At 43.6% G+C, this 23776-nt stretch overlaps 1 protein-coding gene across 1 annotated transcript in view; it reads right to left on the bottom strand.

Moving 5' to 3' along the window:
- Positions 1-23776, bottom strand: part of LOC120027735 (sodium channel protein type 4 subunit alpha-like) — a 174045-nt gene that overhangs the window by 110992 nt on the left and 39277 nt on the right. The window contains exons 8-11 of the mRNA XM_038972735.1: positions 9207-9348; positions 8911-9108; positions 8414-8599; positions 7770-8108 (exon numbers count right to left, since the gene is read on the bottom strand). Of these exons, the coding sequence (XP_038828663.1) occupies positions 7770-8108; positions 8414-8599; positions 8911-9108; positions 9207-9348 (865 nt within the window). The remainder of the gene's footprint in view (positions 1-7769; positions 8109-8413; positions 8600-8910; positions 9109-9206; positions 9349-23776) is intronic.

Raw genomic sequence — 23776 nt, 5'->3', positions numbered from 1 at the left:
TGACATTTCAGGTTTATATTTTTAATACATTTGCAAACATTTTCTAAAAACCTGTTTTTGCTTTGTCGTTATAGGGTATTGTGATGTCATTATGGGGTTTTGTTTGCAGATTGATGAGGGAAAAAAGTATTTAATACATTTTTGAATAAGGCTGTAACGTAACAAAATGTGGAAAAAGTCAAGGGGTCGGGAATACTTTCCAAACGCACTGTACATGATACCTGGTCTGGCAATAGACAGGCAGATAGGTAGGTCACCTAAGGGGGACTTAGGCAGGGAAGAAACACAGCCAGCCAGTAAATCTCATTGACCCAGGAGACCCTGTTTTATCTGGCTCTGCAGAGTGTGTGTGTGTGTGTGTGTGTGTGTGTGTGTGTGTGTGTGTGTGTGTGTGTGTGTGTGTGTGTGTGTGTGTGTGTGTGTGTGTGTGTGTGTGTGTGTGTGTGTGTGTGTGTGTGTGTGTGTGTGTGTGTGTGTGTGTGTGTGTGTGTGTGCGCGCGCGTGCGTGCGTGCGTGCGTGCGTGTGTGTGTGTATGAGAGAGAGAGAGAATGAATAAGAGATATCAAAAAGGATCAGTAATGGAGATAGGGTCAGTGGAGTGCACCAACACCCATGCCGGTCTGACACCAGTCTGTTCTGAGAGCAGTCTGTTCTGATATCAATCTGTTCTGAGAGAAGTCTGTTCTGAGAGCAGTCTGTTCCCTGGGAGAGAGGAGCATAATGTTCTTTATTTGTGCCCCGACACACACACACACTCGCACTCTCTGAAGAGCCAGATAAAACAAGAGGGTCTCCTGGGTCAATGAGATTTACTGGCCAAATCCCCTGGCTGTGGCTGGCTGTCCTGTGTGTGGTCTTGCTGTTCCCAGCCTGGGTCCCCCTGTTAGGTAACCTACCTATCTGACTGTCTCCTGCCAGACCACACAAATGACTACAGATGAGGGAAAAATAGATTTGAACCTGTAATTTATTGTATGACTCACTGTTATTTCCTTAAAAAACATGCCTCATTGTAAGAAATTGCAGGAAGTCAATCCATAAAATTTTGAATTTTGACAAATTGTTGCTGCTCTGGAGTTAGAAGATGCGATGTTATGGATTACTCTGAATAATACCCGTGGATGAATAACTCTTAACCATTTGAGTCTAAGCCATGTTTAAGCCGGGGGTCATTTTGCTATTTGATTTTGAAATTTAAGACCCTTGAAATATAAACAAAAATAATTTGATCAAAAAATGTATTTCCGCCTTACTGCTATTAGCCCATAAAAACGAATTGAATAAGATATTCACTACATGGAACAGATAGTCCCCCCCAAAAAAATCTAAAGGAAGTTTGTTCTGAAGTGTCTATCTTATATCTGAGAGATAAGAAATATTTTTTTAACGTATTTAACCTCTTATTTTTGTCGTGATATACTTGATATACAGTACCAGTCAAAAGTTTGGACACATCTACTCATTCAAGGGTTTTTCTTCATTTTTACTATTTTCTACATTGTAGAATAATAGTGAAGACATCAAAACTATGAAATAACACATATTGAATCATGTGGTAACCAAAAATGTGTTGAACAAATCAAAATATATGTGAGAATTGAGATTCTTCAAAGTAGCCACCCTTTGCCTTGATGACAGCTTTGTACACTATTGGCATTCTCTCAACCAGCTTCACGAGGTAGTCACCTGGAATGCATTTCAACTAACAGGTGTGCATTGTTAAAAGTTAATTTGTGGAATTTCTTTCCTTCTTAATGCATTTGAGACAATCAGTTGTGTTGTGACAAGGTAGGGGTGGTATACAGAAGATAGCCCTATTTGGTAAAAGACCAAGTCCTTATTATGGCAAGAACAGCTCAAATAAGCAAAGAGAAACGACAGCCCGTCAGTACACGAAGGTCAGTCAATACGAAAAATGTCATGATCTTTGAAAGTTTCTTCAAGTGCAGTCACAAAAACCATCAAGTGATATGATGAAACTGGCTCTCATGAGGACCTCCACAGGAAAGGAAGATCCAGAGTTACCTCTGCTGCAGAGGATACGTTCATAAGAGTCACCAGCCTCAGAAATTGAAGCCCAAATAAATGCTTCACAGAGTTCAAGTAACAGACACATCTCAACATCACCTGTTCAGAGGAGGCTGCGGGAATCAGGCATTCGTGGTCGAATTACTGCAAAGAAACCACTACTAAAGAACACCAATAAGAAGAGACTTGCTTAGGCTAAGAAACACGAGCAATGGACATTAGACCGGTGGAAATCTTGGTCTGATGAGTCCAAATCTGAGATTTTTTGGTTCCAACCGCCGTGTCTTTGTGAGACGCAGAGGGAAAGTCATCAAGGGAAAGGGTGGCTACTATGAGAACCTCAAATATAAAACATATTTTGTTTAACACTTTTTTGGTTACTGCATGATTCCATATGTGTTATTTCATAGTTTTGATGTCTTCACTATTATTCTACAATGTAGAAAATAGTCAAATAAAGAAATCAGTAGGTGTGTCCAAACTTTTCACTGGTACTGTATACTTCCATACATTTTTTTAACTGGTACTGGGGGACCTTCAGGCGAGTCTTGTGATGCCTGTGGGCTTCCTTCCTGAGAGTCTCACCTTTACACAGAGGGGTCATATTAGTGTGTAGCCTAAACTGTACGGATGCTACACAGAAGTTGGCAGATCGGCTGTATCGAAATCAGACGAGTCCCTTGATCCTTGTGGGGGTTGTAGAGCAAAACCTGAGTCTCATCTTTGTTCCTGAGAGTCTCATTTTTCCATAGAGGGGTCATACATGTTTTTAGGCCAAACTGTTCAGACGCTACAGAAGATGTCTCATGGTCTGACAAACATCGCTCTAGCTCTCTTACCTTTCACCGCAAGTTTTGCATAGACGGAAGAAGTGTATTGAGATGCATCCAATGCAAAAAAACTGATATCTCCAGCTCAAACTGACGGATTATTATGTTGATTTTTTCTTCATGCTAAATACGTTTCCGTGGGGGTTGGACATCGACCTTAGGGGGTTAAGGTTTCAGTTGGTGTTGAAGACTTTCATTAATGACCAAGTTGTTAATGCTTTCTAAATACATATTTCCCTTCCCCTTTATTCAGGTATTTGATTTGATTTAGGTTTGTGGTAAAAGAGTATCCTTTGAAAGTATCCAAATAGGGCCCTAGTTTAGATATTTTTTTAATTTCTTTAATTATTTTACCCCTTTTTTCTACCCAATTGGTAGTAGTTACAGTCTTGTCTCATCGCTGCAACTCCCGTACGGACTCGGGAGAGGCGAAGGTCGAGAGCCATGCGTCCTCCGAAACACAACCCAACCAAGACGCACCGCTTCTTGACATAATGCACATCCAACCCGGAAGCCAGCCGCACCAATGTGTCGGAGGAAACACTGTACACCTGGATATCCCTGCCGGCCAAACCCTCCCCAAACCAGACAACGCTGGGCCAATTGTGTGCCGCCCCATGGGCCTCCCGGTCGCCTGCAACAGAGCCTGGGATCGAACCCAGAATCTCTGGTGGCACAGCTAGCACTGCGATGCAGTGCCTTAGACCACTGCGCCACCCGGGAGGCCTAGATATTGCAGAGCAGCATAATATCATGGGATATGTAAGATACGTACAGTAGCTATCCAGACCAAAAATAAGCACATGCTCTGTTTCACTCTACAATAAACCCTGTCAACACAAACACACACAGACACACACACACACAAACAGCCACACAGACACACACACACAAACACAAGGCAGTGACAGCATGGAAACTGATTCATTGAGTATTAGAGAAAATGCAATTGCATTAAGGCTCTTTCCTCTTCCGTTCCTACACAGTTGCTAACACCTCCGCGGGGTAGTGTGAATCATCTGTATTGAAACAGCAAATCAAACCGTGTGTTGTGTTAGCCCAGTGGGGAAGAGGGAGCTGTTAGCTGTACCAGTGTCACAGAGGTCTTGGCCAATGACTCCAGACAGCCAGAGGCTACTAAGCCCTGAGTCTACTCTGCAGGATACGAGCCTGGCCATTCCTTTGATACAGGCTTATATAATAGTTATCCAGTTATCCACAGGGTGAATTCCCATGATGCACGCAGATACGCAACAACACACACAGACACACAAAGGAACTCAGTAACTCCACTCAGTAACTCCACTCAGAACATGACGCCGTACTGGATAGTCGCCGTATTGAGAGCTCCGCACGTACTTTGCTATGTTGTGATTCTTTATCTTTATCGTTTATCTTTACTTTACTTTATTTACATGAAATGTCTGCTATCATTTTTTATAACCGACAAAAACTTTGAACATCAGATTGGCAGTTACTTCCCCAATTCCTGCTGCAACTTCGACTTATCTGCGCTGGGCTCTTTCTTATAATTTGGACCCAGTTTTCGGGGTCTGCAAGAGGAAACGTCAGCCTTACAGAGGCAGGAGAGGGGGAGTCCTGGCGAGATTAAGGTGAAGGGAAAACCAGCCACCTCTTCCCGACATTCTATTGGCCAATTCTATTGGCCAATAGTGCCTTGCAAAAGTATTCATCCCCCTTGCCGTTTTTCCTATTTTGTTGCATTACAACCTGTAATTTAAATAGATTTTTTCTTTGGATTTCATGTAATGGACATACACAAAATAGTCCAAATTGGTGAAGTGAAATTTAAAAAATTACTTGTTTCAAAAAATGATACAAATTATATTCACCCCCTTTGCTATGAAGCCCCTAAATAAGATCTGGTGCAACCAATTACCTTCAGAAGTCACATAATTAGTTAAATAAAGTCTGTGTGCAATCTAAGTGTCACATGATCTCAGTATATATATACCTGTTCTTAAAGGCCCCAGAGTCTTAACGCCATTAAATAAGGGGCACCACCAAGTAAGCGGCACCATGAAGACCAAGGAGCTCTCCAAACAGGTCAGGGACATAGTTGTGGAGAAGTACAGATCAGGGTTGGGTTATAAAAAAATATCCAAAACTTTGAATATCCCACGGAGAACCATTAAATGCATTATTAAAAAATAGAAAAAATATGGCACCACAACAACCTGCCAAGAGAGGGCCGCCCACCGAAACTCACGGACCAGGCAAGGAGGGCGTTAATCAGAAAGGCAACAAAGAGGCCAAAGACAACACTGAAAGAGCTGCAAAGCTCCACAGCGGAGATTGGAATATCTGTCTATAGGACCACTTTAAGCCATACACTCCAAGGAGCTGGGCTTTATTGAAGAGTGGCTAGAAAAAAAGGCATTGCTTAAAGAAAAAAATAAGCAAACACGTTTGATGTTCGCCAAAATGCATTTGGGAGACTCCCCAAACATATGGAAGAAGGTAATCTGGTCAGATTAAACTAAAATTGAGCTTTTTGGCCATCAAGGAAAACACTATGTCTGGCGCAAACCCAAACCTCTCATCACCCCGAGAATACCATCTCCACAGTGAAGCATGGTGGTGGCAGCATCATGCTGTGGGGATGTTTTTCATCGGCAGGGACTGGAAAACTGGTCAGAATTTAAGAAATTATGGATGGCGCTAAATACAGGGAAATCCTTGAGGGAAACCTGTTTCAGTCTTCCAGAGATTTGAGACTGGGATGGAGGTTCACCTTCCAGCAGGACAATGACCCTAAGCATACTGCTAAAGCAACACTCGAGTGGTTTAAGGGCAAACATTTAAATGTATTGGAACAGCCTAGTCAAAGCCCAGACCTCAATCATATTGAGAATCTGTGGTATGACTTAAAGATTGCTGTACACCAGCGGAACCCATCCAACTTGAAGGAGCTGGAGCAGTTTTGCCTTGAAGAATGGGCAAAAATCCCAGTGGCTAGATGTGCCAAGCTTATAGAGACATACCCCAAGAGACTTGCAGCTGTAATTGCTGAGAATGGTGGCTCTACAAAGTATTGATTTTGGGGGGGTGAATAGTTATGCACGCTCAAGTTTTCTGTTTTTGTTGTCTTATTTCTTGTTTGTTTCACAATAACAAATATTTTGCATCTTCAAAGTAGTAGGCATGTTGTCTAAATCAAATGATACAAACCCCCCCCCCAAAAAAATATATTTTAATTCCAGATTGTAAGGCAACGAAATAGAAAAAAGACCAAGGGGGTGAATACTTTCACAAGCCACTGTATAGTCACATGATAATAAAATGCATGACCTCCGATCGCGGATTGGCTACCAACATGACTCTCGTAACTGCAATATTTTCTGCTTTTCTGAAACATGGCTTTCGGACAACTCGAGAAGCTCAATGGATTCTCCATTCACCGAGTGGACAGGACAGTAGAGTCAGGGAAATGAAGGAGGGGAAGTTTTTGCCTCTTCATAAACAACAAATGGTGTGCTGACTTGAGCGCAGTGGTAGTCTCAACCCATTGTTCACCTGTCTTGGAATAACCGATGGTCAAATGCCGACCCTTCTACCTCCCTAGGGAGTCTTCAGCTGTTATTGTGACTGTTGTATACATTTCACCTCAGGACAAGAAATATAACAATCTGATGATGATGCGGACAGCCCAATATATCACTGGGGCCGAACTCCGTGCCATCCAGGACTATATCAGGCGGTCTGAAAGGAAGGCCCGGAAAATCATTAAAGACTCCAGCCACCCAAGCCATAGACTGTTCTCACTACTTCCGCATGGCAAGCGGTATTCATGCATCGCCTGACACTAAAAGGCTCCTGAACAGATTCTATCCTGAGGCCATAAGACTACTAAATAGCTAACAGAATGGCTACACAGACTATCTGAGTTGACCCTTTGTATTTAATTTGTATGTTTGCACTGTTTCTATGCACACTCTAAGGACTCTATACACTCACGCACACTGACACTCCAACAGACACATACTGTAACATGCACACATATGTATACTGACTCTACACATGCACACACACTCACATACAATCATAATTTACACTGCTGCTAATCTGTTTATCATACACGGAGTGTACAAAACATCCTCTTTCCATGACATAGGCTGATTAGGTGAATCCAGGAGAAAGTTATGTTCCCTTATTCCCTTAAATCCACTTAAATCAGTGTAGATTAAGGGGAGGAGACAGGTTAAATAATTATTTTTAAGCCTTGAGACAATTGATACATGGATTGTGTATGTGTGCTATTCAGAGGGTGAATGGGCAAGACAACACTTTTAAGTGCCTTTGAACGGGGTATGGTGGTAGCTGCCAGGCGCGTGTGTCGAGAACTTCAACGCTGCTGAGTTTTTCATGCTCAACAGTTTCCCGTGTGTATCAAGAATGGTCTACCACCCAAAGGACATCCAGGGAACTTGACACAACTGTGGAAAGCACTGGAGTCGACATGGGCCAGCATCCCTGTGGAACGCTTTCGCCACCTTGTAGAGTCTATGCTCTGACGAATTGAGGCTGTTCTGAGGGCAAAGGGGGGTGCAACTTAATATTAGGAATGTGTTCCTAAAGTTTTGTACAACCAGTGTATATACCCTGGTGCCTAGTCACCTTACCCCTATACATATCTACCTCTATCACTCCAGTATCCCTGCACATTGTACATATGGTAATATTGGAGCTGACTCTGTATATAGCTTCTTACTTTCTCGTGTTCTATTTCTTATTTGTATTTCTTGTGTGTGTTTCTTCTACCTTGTGTTATTTTTAAGGCTACATTGATATTGAATACTGCATTGTTGGGTTTGGAGCTTGTAAGAAAGGCATTTCACTATACTTGTGCACGTGACATTAAAACTTGAAACATCAAACTCAGTACTCACACTCTCCTCCTTGACCCTCTCAATGGTGCATGCTGGGAGGCCCTGCGGGGTGACCCCGTTCTGGTCCATGGCCACAAACAACTTCCCATTGATGTTGAGGAAGACCTGGGAACCCCGGCTGCCCGTGCTGTAGGTACTGGGCCTGCGTCTGGTGCTCCACGGGACCACCAGGGACCCAGCACGACTGTGTGTCCCTTCAATGTCCCCATGGACACTGAACTCATCGTCGGCAAAGTCACCCTCTGAGTCTTTGTTCCGGCGATGGAAGTTAAATATACTGACGTTGCTTCCTCGTCTAGTGCGTGTGGAGATGGTGCGGATGAGGAGGGGGTGTGTTGGCTGGTGGGGGAGTGGAGAAATAGTTTTGAGTGGGCTATATGGTAGGGAAGTCTTCTGTTAGAAAAGAGTAAGATACTTGACTCAAACCCTGGAAATCAGATAATTATTTCACAAATTAGGATTGCCTTTAATCACTGTAGATTCAGAAAGGTGAAAGATCTATATACCAAAATACACACTTCTCTACAAAACCTGCAATTATACTTCAGATTCAGCATGTTTGTATTTATCCATAATGTTTTATCCATGATGAAACATTATGATTAAATAACAATCCATTACGAATACATAATTATGATATTTACCCTGCCCCCATCAACTGTATCCACCTTTAATGTTTTCACATCTCCCTCCTCCACGTCTCCCTCGTTCTCCGTCTCCTCCACCAGCCCCTCTAGACTTCTCCTCCTGCTCTGCATCTCCTTGTTGTCAGGCAGAGCCAGGCCAGGGAACAGGTCCGGGAAAATCAATGAATCTGTGTCTTGAGCTTTCTGAGTAGCATTGGAAGGCAAAGCGTCAGTTCAATTATTTTTACCTAGATTTGCTATGAAAAACATTTTCATGTATGACTGACTGGGTTTCGAACCTGAGTCTTTTAGGTCTAACAAGGCTATGTTAGCCTGTTGAACAGAATCCTATGGCCAAAAGCTATAGTCCTTTTTCAGGATATTGTCTCATTCCAAATTAACAGAAGTCCCATACCAGTACCTGATAACCAATTTAAAGAAATCTGCAATTGTATGTCTACAGTCCAAATTCCCAAAGCATTAGCCATAAATGATGACATGAAACTATGTCTTACCTGCGCTTCCTTCTTGAGGCACTCCATGGCCAGCTGGAACTCCCTCTCTTTCTGCCAGGCCTCCTGGATAGTGGCCTGGTTCTGTTCCTCGTAGGCCATAGCCACCACAGCCAGGATCAGGTTAACCAGGTAGAATGACCCCAGGAAGATGACCACCACGAAGAACACCATGTACGTCTTTCCTGCTGACCGCAGAGTCTGAGGACGGATGGATGGACACATGATCTTTCAGACTATGACCTGAATTAGGAGATCGTTTGAAATAAAGCTGACCATTTCCAGGTGTCCTTACTGACCTGGTGATAGAGGTTCTCCCAGTAGTCTTGCGTCATCAGCCGGAAGAGGGAGAGAAACGCCCAACCAAAGCTGTCAAAGCTGGTGTAACCATAGTTAGGGTTCCTTCCTGCCTTCCTACATTCAAACCCATCTGGGCAATGCCTGTGGAGAAAACAGAAACAAAACATCAAGATAACACCGTAAGGCTCTCGTCCAGAAACAACACCTAGCTCCTTAACACCTAGGCACTTATGTAAAGCTGAAGGAATTGGATATGTTTAGGCAATATGGCAAAAGATTCCACAGCCTATGAAGATGGAGGGCAAGATGGAGCTGCAACCATATTGCTCATACCTAGATGATTCTTTCAAATCTACCTGTGCTTAGGGGTTAGGAGCCAGGGTTTCTGGATGGGGCCTAAGATCCTAAAAAAAACACACACTAAAGGAAATGTAGAAAAAGATTGGATCTCGTACCAATATGCTGCCTCTTTAAGGCGCCCCCATACTAGGGTCGGTTTGCTCCTAGCAGAACTAGGCTAGGTGGCCTGTGCTTTGCACTTAAAGTGTTGTGAAATCTGTTGTGAAATGTACTGTAATGTCAACTGCCTGAACTGCTTTAATGTTGTTGGACCCCATGAAGAGTAGTTGCTGCCTTGGCAACATCTAATGGGGATCCATAATAAATGCAAGTACAAATACTCCCTTAAAAGACCTTCGCTTGAAATATCTGGGGGGAAAAGAAATATGACTGTTTGTCCCTTTTGAGACACCATAGCCAGTATACGCTTCCTCAAAATAGTCAGAATAATCTAAGATAAATCTGTAATGAATTCTGATGTTTATGCCGAGGATGTCTTAGTCTCACAATTTTAGATTTAACTAAGATGTTTGGTGCAGTATTTCTCAAGTAAAAAAAAATAACTAAACTAAACGCCATCATAAAAACCTCCCGAACACCAAAACAACCAAAAACTTTACAACAACATTTCTGCGTAATATATAGGCAAACTGTTTCATCTGGGAAGCATGCGACAGGCTTTAAGTGTGTACAGTTCATGCACATTCATTGGCTTGTCATTGCCTCACAGTGAGCTCATCCTATGCCTGTTATCTTAGAGAAGGGGGGCCATTAAGATAAATAACTGTGTCCACATGCTTTATCCAAGTGACAAGGTCCCATACGGGTCATGGCAGTCACTTATTACAGATAATATTAATTCAGCAAGGGGAAATTCCACACATACAGTACATCAGCTTATCGGAGTAGTATGGGATTGTTGTTCAAAATATGTAGATGATGTAATGGGACAGGTTTAGATGCTTTTCCATGACTAAACCCTCGTGTAGACAACACTTATCGGGCCTATGAGGGTGATGTCAGCCCAGAGCAATGCCACTGCATGCCACCCCACGTTAGAAATGCCCCCCCCCCCCCCCTCCCTCGAACCCCCATGACAGAAAGGTGAGTGACTCCGACACCCGGCTTCCTCTGAGACACGAACCGAGCTAGAGTGGCTAGAGGAGCTAGGGAGGCATGTGAAATGGGTGGGTGTCTTGAAGAGTGAGGCGGGGGAGTTGAAAGGACGTGGCGCCACCAACCTGCCATCACGCCAGTCACTCGTCCCCTCACACCACCTCAGCCCTTCACCCATCCCTGGAAAGCCTACCAGGCAACACGTGTCAACCAGGGATAGGGTTGATTCCAATTTAATATGAAATTCTAATTCAATTCTTGAATTCACTCATGAAGTGGAGAATTTATGTTGAATTCAATTTGAATTTCAACAGTTCAAGTTATGCAATTGGAACTGAATTGGAAATAGACTGTTTGGACTTTTTGAATTGGAATTGAATTGGATTTGTAAAAACATAAAATCTTTGGAATTTAATTATATTGGAATTAAATATTTTTACATTTCCCAGTTGATGGACTTAATTCACATACTGTAGTATAAAAAATGTACTTCAGGATATGTTTTAAATAATTTATACTTGTACATCTACAATTCCAGTATAGCTAGGCTGTCTGAACAGTTACATGATCAGCCTCAAAGCATGAGGGAATTGTAATTTGTGGACATGTTGGGGTTAATATTGAATCGGGAATTAATTATTAGAATTTACCTCAAATTGGAATTGAGAGAAATTGAACCATCTCAGAATTCAAATACTGCCCTGGAATTTGAATTGAATTAAATGGAATTTACAGGGAGAGAGAATTGAATTAGAATTGAATTTGTGGAATTAACACAAACCCGGCAGGCAACACCCATCTCTCAGCGGCTTTGGCCGCAGCTGTGGCATGTGGAGGGAGAGTGTGAGGGTGTGGGGCGATGGGCTCTATCACCCACCAGACACGTCTCTGTGTCTCTGAGGACGTGTTAATGGACAGGCCCCACTTCAGCATCTGGGAGGCCCTTAATGGGAGGCCCTAAACCCTGCTCTGCCTGGCCCTCGCCTCATATCACACACACACATAAACACACACACACATATACCCCGACACAATTCCCATACAGTGGCTCGACATAAACAAGTCTGAACTGGAGATAAAACAGAATTTAATCTATCATCGTTTTTAAGATGTATTTACTAGTTTTTCAATTTCAGATTCTACACGTGAGACACCCTTTTCGTGTTTTCTGTAATTGTTATCATGGCTGCATGTACGCAAGTCCATAGTTAGCCACAAAAATATGCTAGCTGAATAATGTTTTGTTATTTTTCTAGGGGCATAAATCCTTATGGCCTTTCAGTAAAACCAGGAAAGAGTGGCGGGGATTACACCGAGGCAGATGAGCACTCGCGCTATCTTTACAGGGACGGATATACTCCTCCCTGCCGTTGGTAATGCCACGCATCCATGCAGATGGAACGTTCTGAACTCTGTCATTTGGTGATGGCCCCTGTCCTAGATCTGTCAATCTGAGACCCAGATTATAATCTCACCTGTGTTTGCAATCTCTAACAGTGGGGCACCCAGAGGCATCAATACAATGGATCTAATTTGAGCCAGAAATGTTGGACAACAACATGAAGATGAACAGGCCAAACCTGTTAAAACATAGCAATGACTCACACTGTAACTAAAAGGACCAAGGTTTGGTTAAATAAATGTTTTCCCCCTTCATCTCTAATTAGACGGCACAGAAAGTGCAACAGCTACAGAATCAGATCACTTTTATAGGATACAGGTCCGACCCTGCAATCAAACCCTGCCCGGCGTTCCTGTTGTTATGTGAAACGTGTTGTGTTCTTGTCAGCAAGAGATATAGGGAGGAGTCACTGAGCAGGGAGGAGTCACTGAGCAGGGAGGAGTCACTCAGCAGGGAGGAGTCACTGAGCAGGGAGGAGTCACTGAGTAGGGAGAAGTCACTCAGCAGGGAGGAGTCACTCAGCAGGGAGGAGTCACTGAGCAGGGAGGAGTCACTGAGCAGGGAGGAGTCACTGAGCAGGGAGGAGTCACTCAGCAGGGAGGAGTCACTGAGTAGGGAGAAGTCACTCAGCAGGGAGGAGTCACTCAGCAGGGAGGAGTCACTGAGTAGGGAGGAGTCACTCAGCAGGGAGGAGTCACTGAGTAGGGAGAAGTCACTCAGCAGGGAGGAGTCACTCAGCAGGGAGGAGTCACTCAGCAGGGAGGAGTCACTGAGCAGGGAGGAGTCACTGAGCAGGGAGGAGTCACTGAGCAGGGAGGAGTCACTGAGCAGGGAGGAGTCACTCAGCAGGGAGGAGTCACTGAGTAGGGAGAAGTCACTCAGCAGGGAGGAGTCACTCAGCAGGGAGGAGTCACTCAGCAGGGAGGAGTCACTCAGCAGGGAGGAGTCACTCAGCAGGGAGGAGTCACTGAGTAGGGAGGAGTCACTCAGCAGGGAGGAGTCACTCAGCAGGGAGGAGTCACTCAGCAGGGAGGAGTCACTCAGCGGGGAGGAGTCACTCAGCGGGGAGGAGTCACTCATCAGGGAAAAGTCACTGAACAGGGAGGAGTCAATGAGCAGGGAGGAGTCACTCATCAGGGAGAAGTCACTGAGCAGGGAGGAGACACTCAGCAGGGAGGAGTCTCTCAGCAGGGAGGAGTCACTGACCAGAGAGGAGTCTCTCAGCAACCTGTTGTTATGTGTAACGTGTTGTATTATTGTCAGCGAGAGATAGGGAGGAGTCACTGAGCAAGGAGGAGTCACTGAGCAGGGAGGAGTCACTCAGCAGGGAGGAGTCACTGAGCAGGGAGGAGTCACTGAGCAGGGAGGAGTCACTGAGCAGGGAGGAGTCACTCAGCAGGGAGGAGTCACTGAGCAGGGAGGAGTCACTGAGCAGGGAGGAGTCACTGAGCAGGGAGGAGTCACTCAGCAGGGAGGAGTCACTGAGCAGGGAGGAGTCACTGAGCAGGGAGGAGTCACTCAGCAGGGAGGAGTCACTGAGTAGGGAGAAGTCACTCAGCAGGGAGGAGTCACTCAGCAGGGAGGAGTCACTGAGTAGGGAGGAGTCACTCAGCAGGGAGGAGTCACTCAAATGGGGGGAGTCACTGAGCAGGGGGGTGTCACTGAGCAGGGAGGAGTCACTCAGCACTCCGGCAGCTGGGGATGTGATTGGCTGCTATCCTATCTCTGGCCAGGGAACTGGGCATACTGATATGGGGTTATTTTGGGCACCAGCAGTGAGCCCTGGCCACTGTCCCGTTAGGAGGATCGGGGGGGGGGGGGGGGGGGGGTATTGACTATATCCCTGGGAAGATAGTAACTACCTAACGGTTCATCACAATATGCTGTTGAAAAGGGATGAGGGATGTTCACTATGGTCTATACCAGTGGTTCTCAAACTTTCCAGAGTCTTGTACCGCTTCAAACATTCAACCTCCAGCTGCGTACCCCCTTCAGCACCAGCTGTCAGTGTTTTTTGCCATCATTGTAAGCCAAATTGTGAATAACTCACCACAGGTTAATGAGAAGGGTGTGCTTGAAAAGATGCACATAACTCTGCAATGTTGTGTAATATTGGAGAGAGTCTCAGTCTTAAATCATTTTCCATACACAGTCTGTGCCTGTATTTCGTTTTCATGCTAGCGAGGGCCGAGAATCCACTCTCACATAGGTACGTGGTTGCAAAGGGCATCAGTGTCACGGGCAAGTGTCAAGGCCAAGGGCAAGAAACTCTGAGCGCAGCCAAATCCAGAAATTTGGCAGTGGCTTCTGATTAAATTACATTTTCACATAACTGCTTGTTGCAATTTCGATGAGGCTCTCTTGTTCAGATATAGGTAAGTGAACTGGAGGCAGGGCATGAAATGTCACGTCCTGACCATTAGAGAGTCCTTATTTTCTATGGTAGAGTAGGTCAGGGCGTGACTGGGGGGGTTAGTCTAGTTCATTATATCTATGTGGGGTTCTAGGTTTGATTTTCTATGTTGGTAATTGTGTATGATTCCCAATTAGAGACAGCTGGTACTCGTTGTCTCTAATTGGGGATCATATTTAGGTAGCTTTTTTCCACCTGTGTTTTATGGGATATTGTTTTGAGTTAGTGCACGTAGCACCTCTGTAGTCACGGTTCGTTGTTAGTTTATTGTTTATTTGTTTTTTGTCTTTGCTAAGTTTCCCTTTATCATTAAATTATGTGGAACTCAACATCCGCTGTGCCTTGGTCCGATATTTATTCTAGTGATCGTGACATGAAAAGGATAACGAATCCAGTTGTTTCGGGAAACTACCTGCATAATTGCACACCCAGCTCACTCAGGTGCTTTGCTATATCACATTTGACATTGTCTGTAAGCTTGAGTTAATTTGCACAAAAAAAATCATACAATGATGGAAATATCTGTGTGTTGTTCTTGATAATGCAGACAGAAAAGAGCTCCAACTTCTTAATCATAGCCTCTATTTTGTCCCGCACATTCAATATAGTTGCGGAGAGTCCCTGTAATCCTAGATTCAGATCATTCAGGCGAGAAAAAACATCACCCAGATAGGCCAGTCATGTGAGAAACTTGTCATGATGCAAGCGGTCAGACAAGTGAAAATGATGGTCAGTAAAGAAAACTTTAAGCTCGTCTCTCAATTTTTTTAAAAACGTGTCAATACTTTGCCCCTTGATAACCAGCGCAATTCTGTATGTTGTAAAAGCGTTACATGGTCGCTGCCCATATCATTGCATAATGCAGAAAATACACAAGAGTTCAGGGGCCTTGCTTAACCATTTTCTCTGTAGTGTCCAAAACGTATTTCAAGCTGGCAGGCATTCCCTTGGCAGCAGGAGCCTCTCAGTGGATGCTGCAGTGTATCCAAGTGGCGTTGGGAGCAACTGCTTGCACGCGCGTTACCACTCCACTATGTCTCCCTGTCATGGCTTTTGCGCCATCAGTACAGATACCAACACCTCTTGACCACCAAAGTCCATTTGATGCCAGAAAGCTGTCCAGTACTTTAAAAATATCCTTTCATGTTGTCCTGGTTTCCACTGGTTTGCAGAAGAGGATGTCTTCCTTAATTGACCCCCCATAAACGTGACGGACAAATACCAGGAGCTGTGCCAGGCCCGCCACGTCTGTTCATCCAGCTGTAATGCATAGAATTCACTGGCTTGTATGCGAAGCAGTAACTGTTTCAAAACATCTCCTGCCATGTCACTGATGCGTCGTAAAACAGTGTTGTTTGATGAAGACATTGTCTGTATAGTTTTTTGGGCCTTTTCCCCCAGAATTGTCAAAGCCATATCCACAGCAGCAGGAATAATTAAGTCCTCCACAATAGTATGGGGTTTGCCTGTCCTAGCCACTCGGTAGCTCACCATATAAGACACTTCTAGCCCCTTCTTATTAATGGTATCTGCTGCTTTTATACATGTCTTACTACTCGAAAGTTGTCTTTATTCTCGCTCCAAAAACTCTGGTGGCTTATTTTTCAAATTGTCATGTTTCCAGTGGTTTCGTTTCTAAATGTCTGCGACAGAGTGAAGGTTTCCCACTACAGAGTAACGGTTAATGTGATTGGATGTTTATTTGACTAGGCTACCTGTATTTGACATTGTGTTTTTATTTTTGCTGAACAGTAGATGGTTTAAATTTATTTTTGGCAGTGAAACGAGGCTACTCAGGTGAGAAAAAAACCTCACCCAAATGTATAGCCCTGTTGGAAAATATAAATGTACTGTTTGAAAATGTGAAGAAAATGAGAATCACATTTTTATTTGGCATACCCCTGACGGCATTGCGCGTACCCCAGTTTGGGAATACCTGATCTATACTATAGACCCTCACTCTTAGAAAAAAGGGTTCTTCGGTAGTCCCCATAGGAGAACCCTTTTTGGTTCCAGGTAGAACCCTTTTTGGTTCCAGGTAGAACTCCTTTTGGTTCCAGGTAGAACTCCTTTTGGTTCCAGGTAGAACCCTTTTTGGTTCCAGGTAGAACCCCATTGTGGTTCCAAGTAGACCTTTTGGGTTTCATGTAGAACCCTCTGTGGAAATGGTTGTACCTGGAACCAAGAAAGGTTCTTCAACGGGTTCTCCTATGGGGATAGCCAAAGCATCCTTTTAGGTTCTTGATGGCACCTTCTTTTTTGAATAGTGTAATACCAGGGAAACTGATTGTCATGGAAGGAACAGTCCACCACTGACAACAGTACACAGTGTTGTAAAGTACTTAAGTAAAAATACTTTAAAAGACTACTTAAGTCGTTTTTTGGGATATCTGTACTTAACTATTTATATTTTTGACTACTTTTACTTTTACATCACTACATTCCTAAACAAAATTATGTACTTTTTACACCATACATTCTGACACCCAAAAGTACTCATTACATTTTGAATGCTTAGCAGGACAGAAAATTGTCCAATTCACACACTTATTATGAGAACATCCCTGGTCATCCCTACTGCCAAATGCTTTGTTTGTAAATTATTTCCCAAAAAATTGTTTTCTTGTGCATTCTGGTTAGCTTAATATAAGGAATTTGAAATGATTTATACTTTTACTTTTGATACTTAAGTATAGGGTTCCAAAAGGGTTCACTTGAGTAATTTTCCATTAAGGTATCTTTACTTTTACTCAAGCATGACAATTAGGCACTTTTCCACCACTGACAAAAGTACACCACTGACAAAAGTACACCACTGACAACAGTACACCCCTGACAACAGTACACCCCTGACAACAGTACACCCCTGACAACAGTACACCCCTGACAACAGTACACCCCTGACAACAGTACACCTCTGACAACAGTACACCCCTGACAACAGTACACCCCTGACAACAGTACACCCCTGACAACAGTACAACAGTACACCACTGACAACAGTACACCTCGGACAACAGTACACCACTGACAACAGTACACCCCTGACAACAGTACACCACTGACAACAGTACACCCCTGACAACAGTACACCACTGACAACAGTACACCACTGACAACAGTACACCCCTGACAACAGTACACCTCGGACAACAGTACACCACTGACAACAGTACACCCCTGACAACAGTACACCCCTGACAACAGTACACCACTGACAACAGTACACCTCTGACAACAGTACACCCCTGACAACAGTACACCTCTGACAACAGTACACCCCTGACAACAGTACACCACTGACAACAGTACACCACTGACAACAGTACACCACTGACAACAGTACACCACTGACAACAGTACACCCCTGACAACAGTACACCACTGACAACAGTACACCCCTGACAACAGTACACCACTGACAACAGTACACCACTGACAACAGTACACCTCGGACAACAGTACACCACTGACAACAGTACACCACTGACAACAGTACACCCCTGACAACAGTACACCACTGACAACAGTACACCCCTGACAACAGTACACCACTGACAACAGTACACCCCTGACAACAGTACACCTCTGACAACCATACAGACCACAATACGGATGGAGACCAAACAGATTGGCAGCAGCAAAACAGTATTAGTGGTCTACATGCATTACAAACTAGTAGGCTATTAAAAGTATCAAATCAGCTGTGGAGGATTTATTGCAACATCAGATCACCACATCTGAGCACAGACAGGTGTGTGTTCATCAGATCGGCCATTACATCACCCCCCCCCCCCCCCCCCCCCCAGTAGTTGGCCGATCATAGAAGAGAATAGAAGTGGGAGCAGGGGGAGTGAGAGAGCATCTGAGGGTTCCCTAGGGTCGCGGGGTGGAGGGAACATTGGCTTGGCTGAGAGTTGAGTCACCCCTTTCAGATCCAACCCTTCCACCCTGTGAAACAACAGAGCCCGGTGGGGAAGCCTTCAAAGACTGGTGGGTGGAGGAGGCTGCCTTGACCTGCTGTTCTCACAGCTCAGATTTAGGCATTAGGCACCAAATGGAAGAAAACATCTGAATATCCAGAGGGACTGCCAAGACTACCCCCCCCCCCCCCCCCCCCATTGTGTACCCTAATGAACATGAGCTAGGATTCTGACCAACCACAGGCTGGGAATAGCCAGGGCTGAGTCTTTCATTACAGCTTCCAATGGAAAACTCTTCAAAAAATGTTGCAGTGGAAAATGAAAATGAGAAAATGAGTGTTCATAAGTCCAGTTTATCCCTCCCTGGTTCAGTCTGCTTTCTCCGTTTGGTATCTAATGAACATGATCCTGATGAAGAACTCTGCAATAGGCCTCAGCTCTCACGAAACCACACTTCCTCCCGAGGTACTGATACAGAAAGAGTGAACAAATCAGCAAAATCAGACAGAAATGAACTAAGATTCCTACAGGGGTAATAATGATGTTCATAATGTTACGGCAAAGAGGAAAATTAATCGTTTGGGTGTGTATTTTGTCATTACATAATACGTGTTTCAACAAAATTACAATGTTCACTGGAAATTAAACTGTACATATGTCTAGCTACTGTAGGCACCCATAACGTTAGGTCCTCTCATCTCACAAAGAAACAATCCCATCACTGCAACCTACTACTAGAGAGGTCTAGGACTGAGGTCTATGATAATGAAAGTACTTAACATTTCTATAGCAACAGTATCCAGGAGGTTGTTGCCCATGGAGATTGTTTTGTGACACCTCTCCGGAGGATGTGGATCGGACTCTCAGGGATTGGAGGAACTCAATGGAGGCAGGTAATATGATTTGTTTGTCATGATTTATGTTTGATTTTATGACTTTTCTTATTTCCAGTGTAGCTCGTGAAGATTAGGACGGATTGGCTGATTAGGTAAGAATGCCATACAAGATTTTCTTTCACAAAATTGGCATTTATTAGATATTTCATATGTTATTCATGCATTTAAAAAATAGTTTAGTTTCCTTTAAAATTAATTCATAGATTGTTTATAAGTTGATAGACTGAGTTTATGCCAATTTAATTTATATAAGTATATTCAGTCTGCTCATAACCAGAATCCATAATAACTTGAGAAAGGGAAACATCTGATCAATATTTATCTTAGGTAAATAAGCTATAAAGTAAAAGGTCTGGAGAAACACACAAACAATAATACAACTACGACTATGCTGTTTCCAATCAAATATTTTGAGGTGAACCTTTCTGGCTTTTGACCAAAACCTAGAACCGTCCATTTGGTCAAATTATAGGAGGTGGACATACTCATGTAATCTTACGAGCATCTAAAATACATCCTAATTACAGTTTTTTTAAGTACCTTAATGAAATACATTTACACTCTGTAATTATCAGTGTAATACATGCTTGCTGATGGGTCTTTATGAACATTTACAGTTCTAAGAAAATGTTCAGTTCATCAGAGGAATCCTTCAGCTGGTATCATAACTGGGCAAATTTGGCGTAGTTGTTAGCATACCCTTGGACTATCTTAAAGTATTCTGTGAAGTAGCCCCCTGAATGGCCACCCCTAACGGACAAAGGCCTATAGCCTAAACCAAGGATAATGCCATTCCCCCAAAAAATTCTAACAGCAAAGCTAGCCAGCATAAATAACCAGAAAAATAAAGGCCCTTCAACATGCACTCGATATAAATGCAATTAACGAGCTGTTACATTCAATTTGATGACTCATTGGAGTAGAACTGGATAGAACTGGAGTTAGAGAAATACCAGGAGTTAAGAACACTTCAGCGGTTCTATAGAACATGACACATACAGAGAGCTTAGTGGGGGGTGAATCGTAAGTGAGAGGCAATAATCTTCACTTTGCAGTCAGGGTAGCCATTAACAACCCCATTAGAGTGAAGCCAGAAAGCTTCAAATGGATTAAATGTGACTTAAATGGAGGGAAAAACCTTCCCCCTCCATCCACGGGCCCCTACACCCCTCATTTGGAATGCTCCGTAGAACTGCCCACGTCGATTGTATTTAGACTGAGTTAGATTAGCCAAAATGCATGTGCCAATCTAATGTAACTGTCTGTAACACACAGGGAACAAGACAGTGAACAACACATTCTCATTTACTCTCCAGTATAGCACAGTTCTGACAGAGCTTTTGCACTTTTTCTTGGATGGGACAGGAACTAGAATGGTTTTTGATAAGGGAAAAGAATCCGCTCTGATGCATTTTGTCTCTTGATATCTGAACTATTAGTCCTAGGGTATGCCTGGGCCGTTGTCATCAAGAGTCTCCTAAATCAGCATTTCACAGGATTCTTACGATTTTTTTTCTCAGAAGTTTGATAAATATGGGCCCAGATCCATGTGCATTTTGATTGACAGCCAAAAGTTCCAGTGAGTGACAGCCAGTGAGCAGTTGAATGTGGGACTAGCCTATGGTAGAATTGATTTCTTCAGACCTTTATTTACACTATGAGAGAGAGGCAGCCAGACCAGTAAACAAACAAATACCATTGTCTGTCATGTATTTAATATAAAGGGTGCTGTGTCAATACAAACTCCCAAAAGGCATTTGACAGTTCATCTCGGTTCATCTCCACAAAAAAATACAATATATATTATACAGTGCACTCAGAAAGTATTCAGACCCCTTTACTTTTTCCAGTGTTTTTTTAAATTTATTTTTGGTATCTGTACTTTACCTTACTATTTATATTTTTGACAACTTCTACTTTCACTTCACTGCATTCCTTAAGAAAATCTAGTTTTTTTACTCCACACATTTTCCTTGACACCCAAAAGTACTTGTTACATTGTGAATACTTAGCAGGACAGGAAAATAGTCAAATTCACGCACTTATCAACTGAACATCCCTGGTCATCCCTACTGCCTCTGATCTGGAGGACTCACTAAACAGAGAACATCCCTGGTCATCCCCTGCCTCTGATCTGGAGGACTCACTAAACAGAGAACATCCCTGGTCATCCCCTGCCTCTGATCTGGAGGACTCACTAAACAGAGAACATCCCTGGTCATCCCTACTGCCTCTGATCTGGAGGACTCACTAAACAGAGAACATCCCTGGTCATCTCTACTGCCTCTGATTTGGCGGACTCACTAAACACACATGCTTCATTTGTAAATGATGTCTGAATGTTGGAGGGTGCCCGGGGCTTTCAGTAAATTCAAAAAAAAGAAAATGGTGCCATCTTGTTTGCTTAATATAAGGAATTTGAAAGGATTTATACTTTTAATTTTGACAGTTAAGTATATTTTAAACCAAATATGTTTAGACTTTTACTGAAGTAGAATTTTACTGGGTGACTTTTACTTGAGTCATTTTCTATTAAGGTATCTTTACATTTACAGTTGGGTACTTTTTCCACATTTTGTTATGTTACAGCCATATTATAAAATTGATTACATTGTTTTTCCCCCCTCATCAATCTACACACAATAGCCCATAATGACAAAGCAAAAACTGGTTGTTATACATTTTTGCAAATTGATAAAAAAATGAAAAAATTAAATATGACATATACATAAGTATTCAGACCCTTTACTCAGTACTTTGTTGAAGCACCTTTGGCAGCGATTACAGCCTCGAGTCTTCTTGGGTATGACGCTATAAGCTTGGCACACCGGTATTTGGGGAGTTTCTCCCATTCTTCTCTGCAGATCCTCTCAAGTTCTGTCAGGTTGGATGGGGGAGCATGGCTGCACAGCTATTTCCAGGTCTCTCCAGAGATGTTCAATCGGGTTCAAGTCCGGGCTCTGGCTGGGCCACTCAAGGACATTCAGAGACTTGTCACAAAGCCACTCTTGCACTGTCTTGGCTGTGTGCTTAGGGTCATTGTCAGGTTGGAAGGTGAACCTTCGCCCCAGTCTGAGGTCTTGAGCACTATGGAGCAGGTTTTCATCAAGGATCTCTCTGTACTTTGCTCTGTTCATCTTTCCCTCGATCCTGACTTGTCTCCCAGTCCGGCGCCGACAGAGATGGCCGCCTCGCTTCGCGTTCCTAGGAAACTATGCAGTATTTTGTTTTTTTATGTGTTATTTCTTATATTGGTACCCCAGGTAATCTTAGGTTTCATTACATACAGAGATGTAATATAAGAGCAACGTCAACTCACCATCATTACAACCTTACAACTTCATCATTACAACTTTAAACGCCGCGTGCTAGCGTAGTTGTGGCTTCCCTGTTCCATCTACTGCTGCCCCCTGGACACTATGATCACTTGGCTACATAGCTGATGCCTGCTGGACTGTCCATTAATCACGGTACTCCATTCTGTTTATTTGTGTTTTATCTGTCGGCTCCAGCCGCGAACTCAGTGTGTAGTTAATCCGACCCTCTCTGCCTAGTCATCGCCATTTTACCTGCTGTTGTTGTGTTAGCTGACTAGCTGCTGTTGTCTCACCTGTTGTTTTAGCTAGCTCTCCCAATCAAGACCTGCGATTACTTTATGCCTTACTGTATGTCTCTCTCAAATATCAATATGCCTTGTATACTGTTGTTCAGGTTAGTTATCATTGTTTTAGTTTACAATGGAGCCCGTAGTTCCACTCCTCATACCTCTGATACCTCCTTTGTCCCACCTCCCACACATGCGGTGACCTCACCCATTATAACCAGCATGTCCAGAGATACAACCTCTCTTATCATCACCCAGTGCCTGGGCTTACCTCCGCTGTACCTGCACCCCACCATACCCCTGTCTGCACATTATGCCCTGAATATATTCTACCACGCCCATAAATCTGCTCCTTTTATTCCTTGTCCCCAACGCTCTAGGCGACCAGTTTTGATAGCCTTTAGCCGCACCCTCATCCTACTACTCCTCTGTTCCTCGGGTGATGTGGAGGTAAACCCAGGCCCTGCATGTCCCCAGGCACCCTCATTTGTTGACTTCTGTGGTCGAAAAAGCCTTGGTTTCATGCATGTCAACATCAGAAGCCTCCTCCCTAAGTTTGTTTTACTCACTGCTTTGGCACACTCTGCCAACCCTGATGTCCTTGCCGTGTCTGAATCCTGGCTTAGGAAGGCCACCAAAAATTCTGAAATTTCCATACCCAACTATAACACTTTCCGTCAAGATAGAACTGCCAAAGGGGGAGGAGTTGCAATCTACTGCAGAGATAGCCTGCAAAGTTCTGTCATACTTTCCAGGTCTATGCCCAAACAGTTTGAACTTCTAATTTTAAAAATTAATCTCTCCAGAAATAAGTCTCTCACTGTTGCCGCCTGCTACCGACCCCCCTCAGCTCCCAGCTGTGCCCTGAACACCATC

The sequence above is a fragment of the Salvelinus namaycush genome, chromosome 33, assembly GCF_016432855.1.
Source record: "Salvelinus namaycush isolate Seneca chromosome 33, SaNama_1.0, whole genome shotgun sequence".
In the NCBI taxonomy this organism is placed as follows: Eukaryota; Metazoa; Chordata; class Actinopteri; order Salmoniformes; family Salmonidae; genus Salvelinus; species Salvelinus namaycush.
This window is presented reverse-complemented; position numbering and strand designations above follow the sequence as displayed.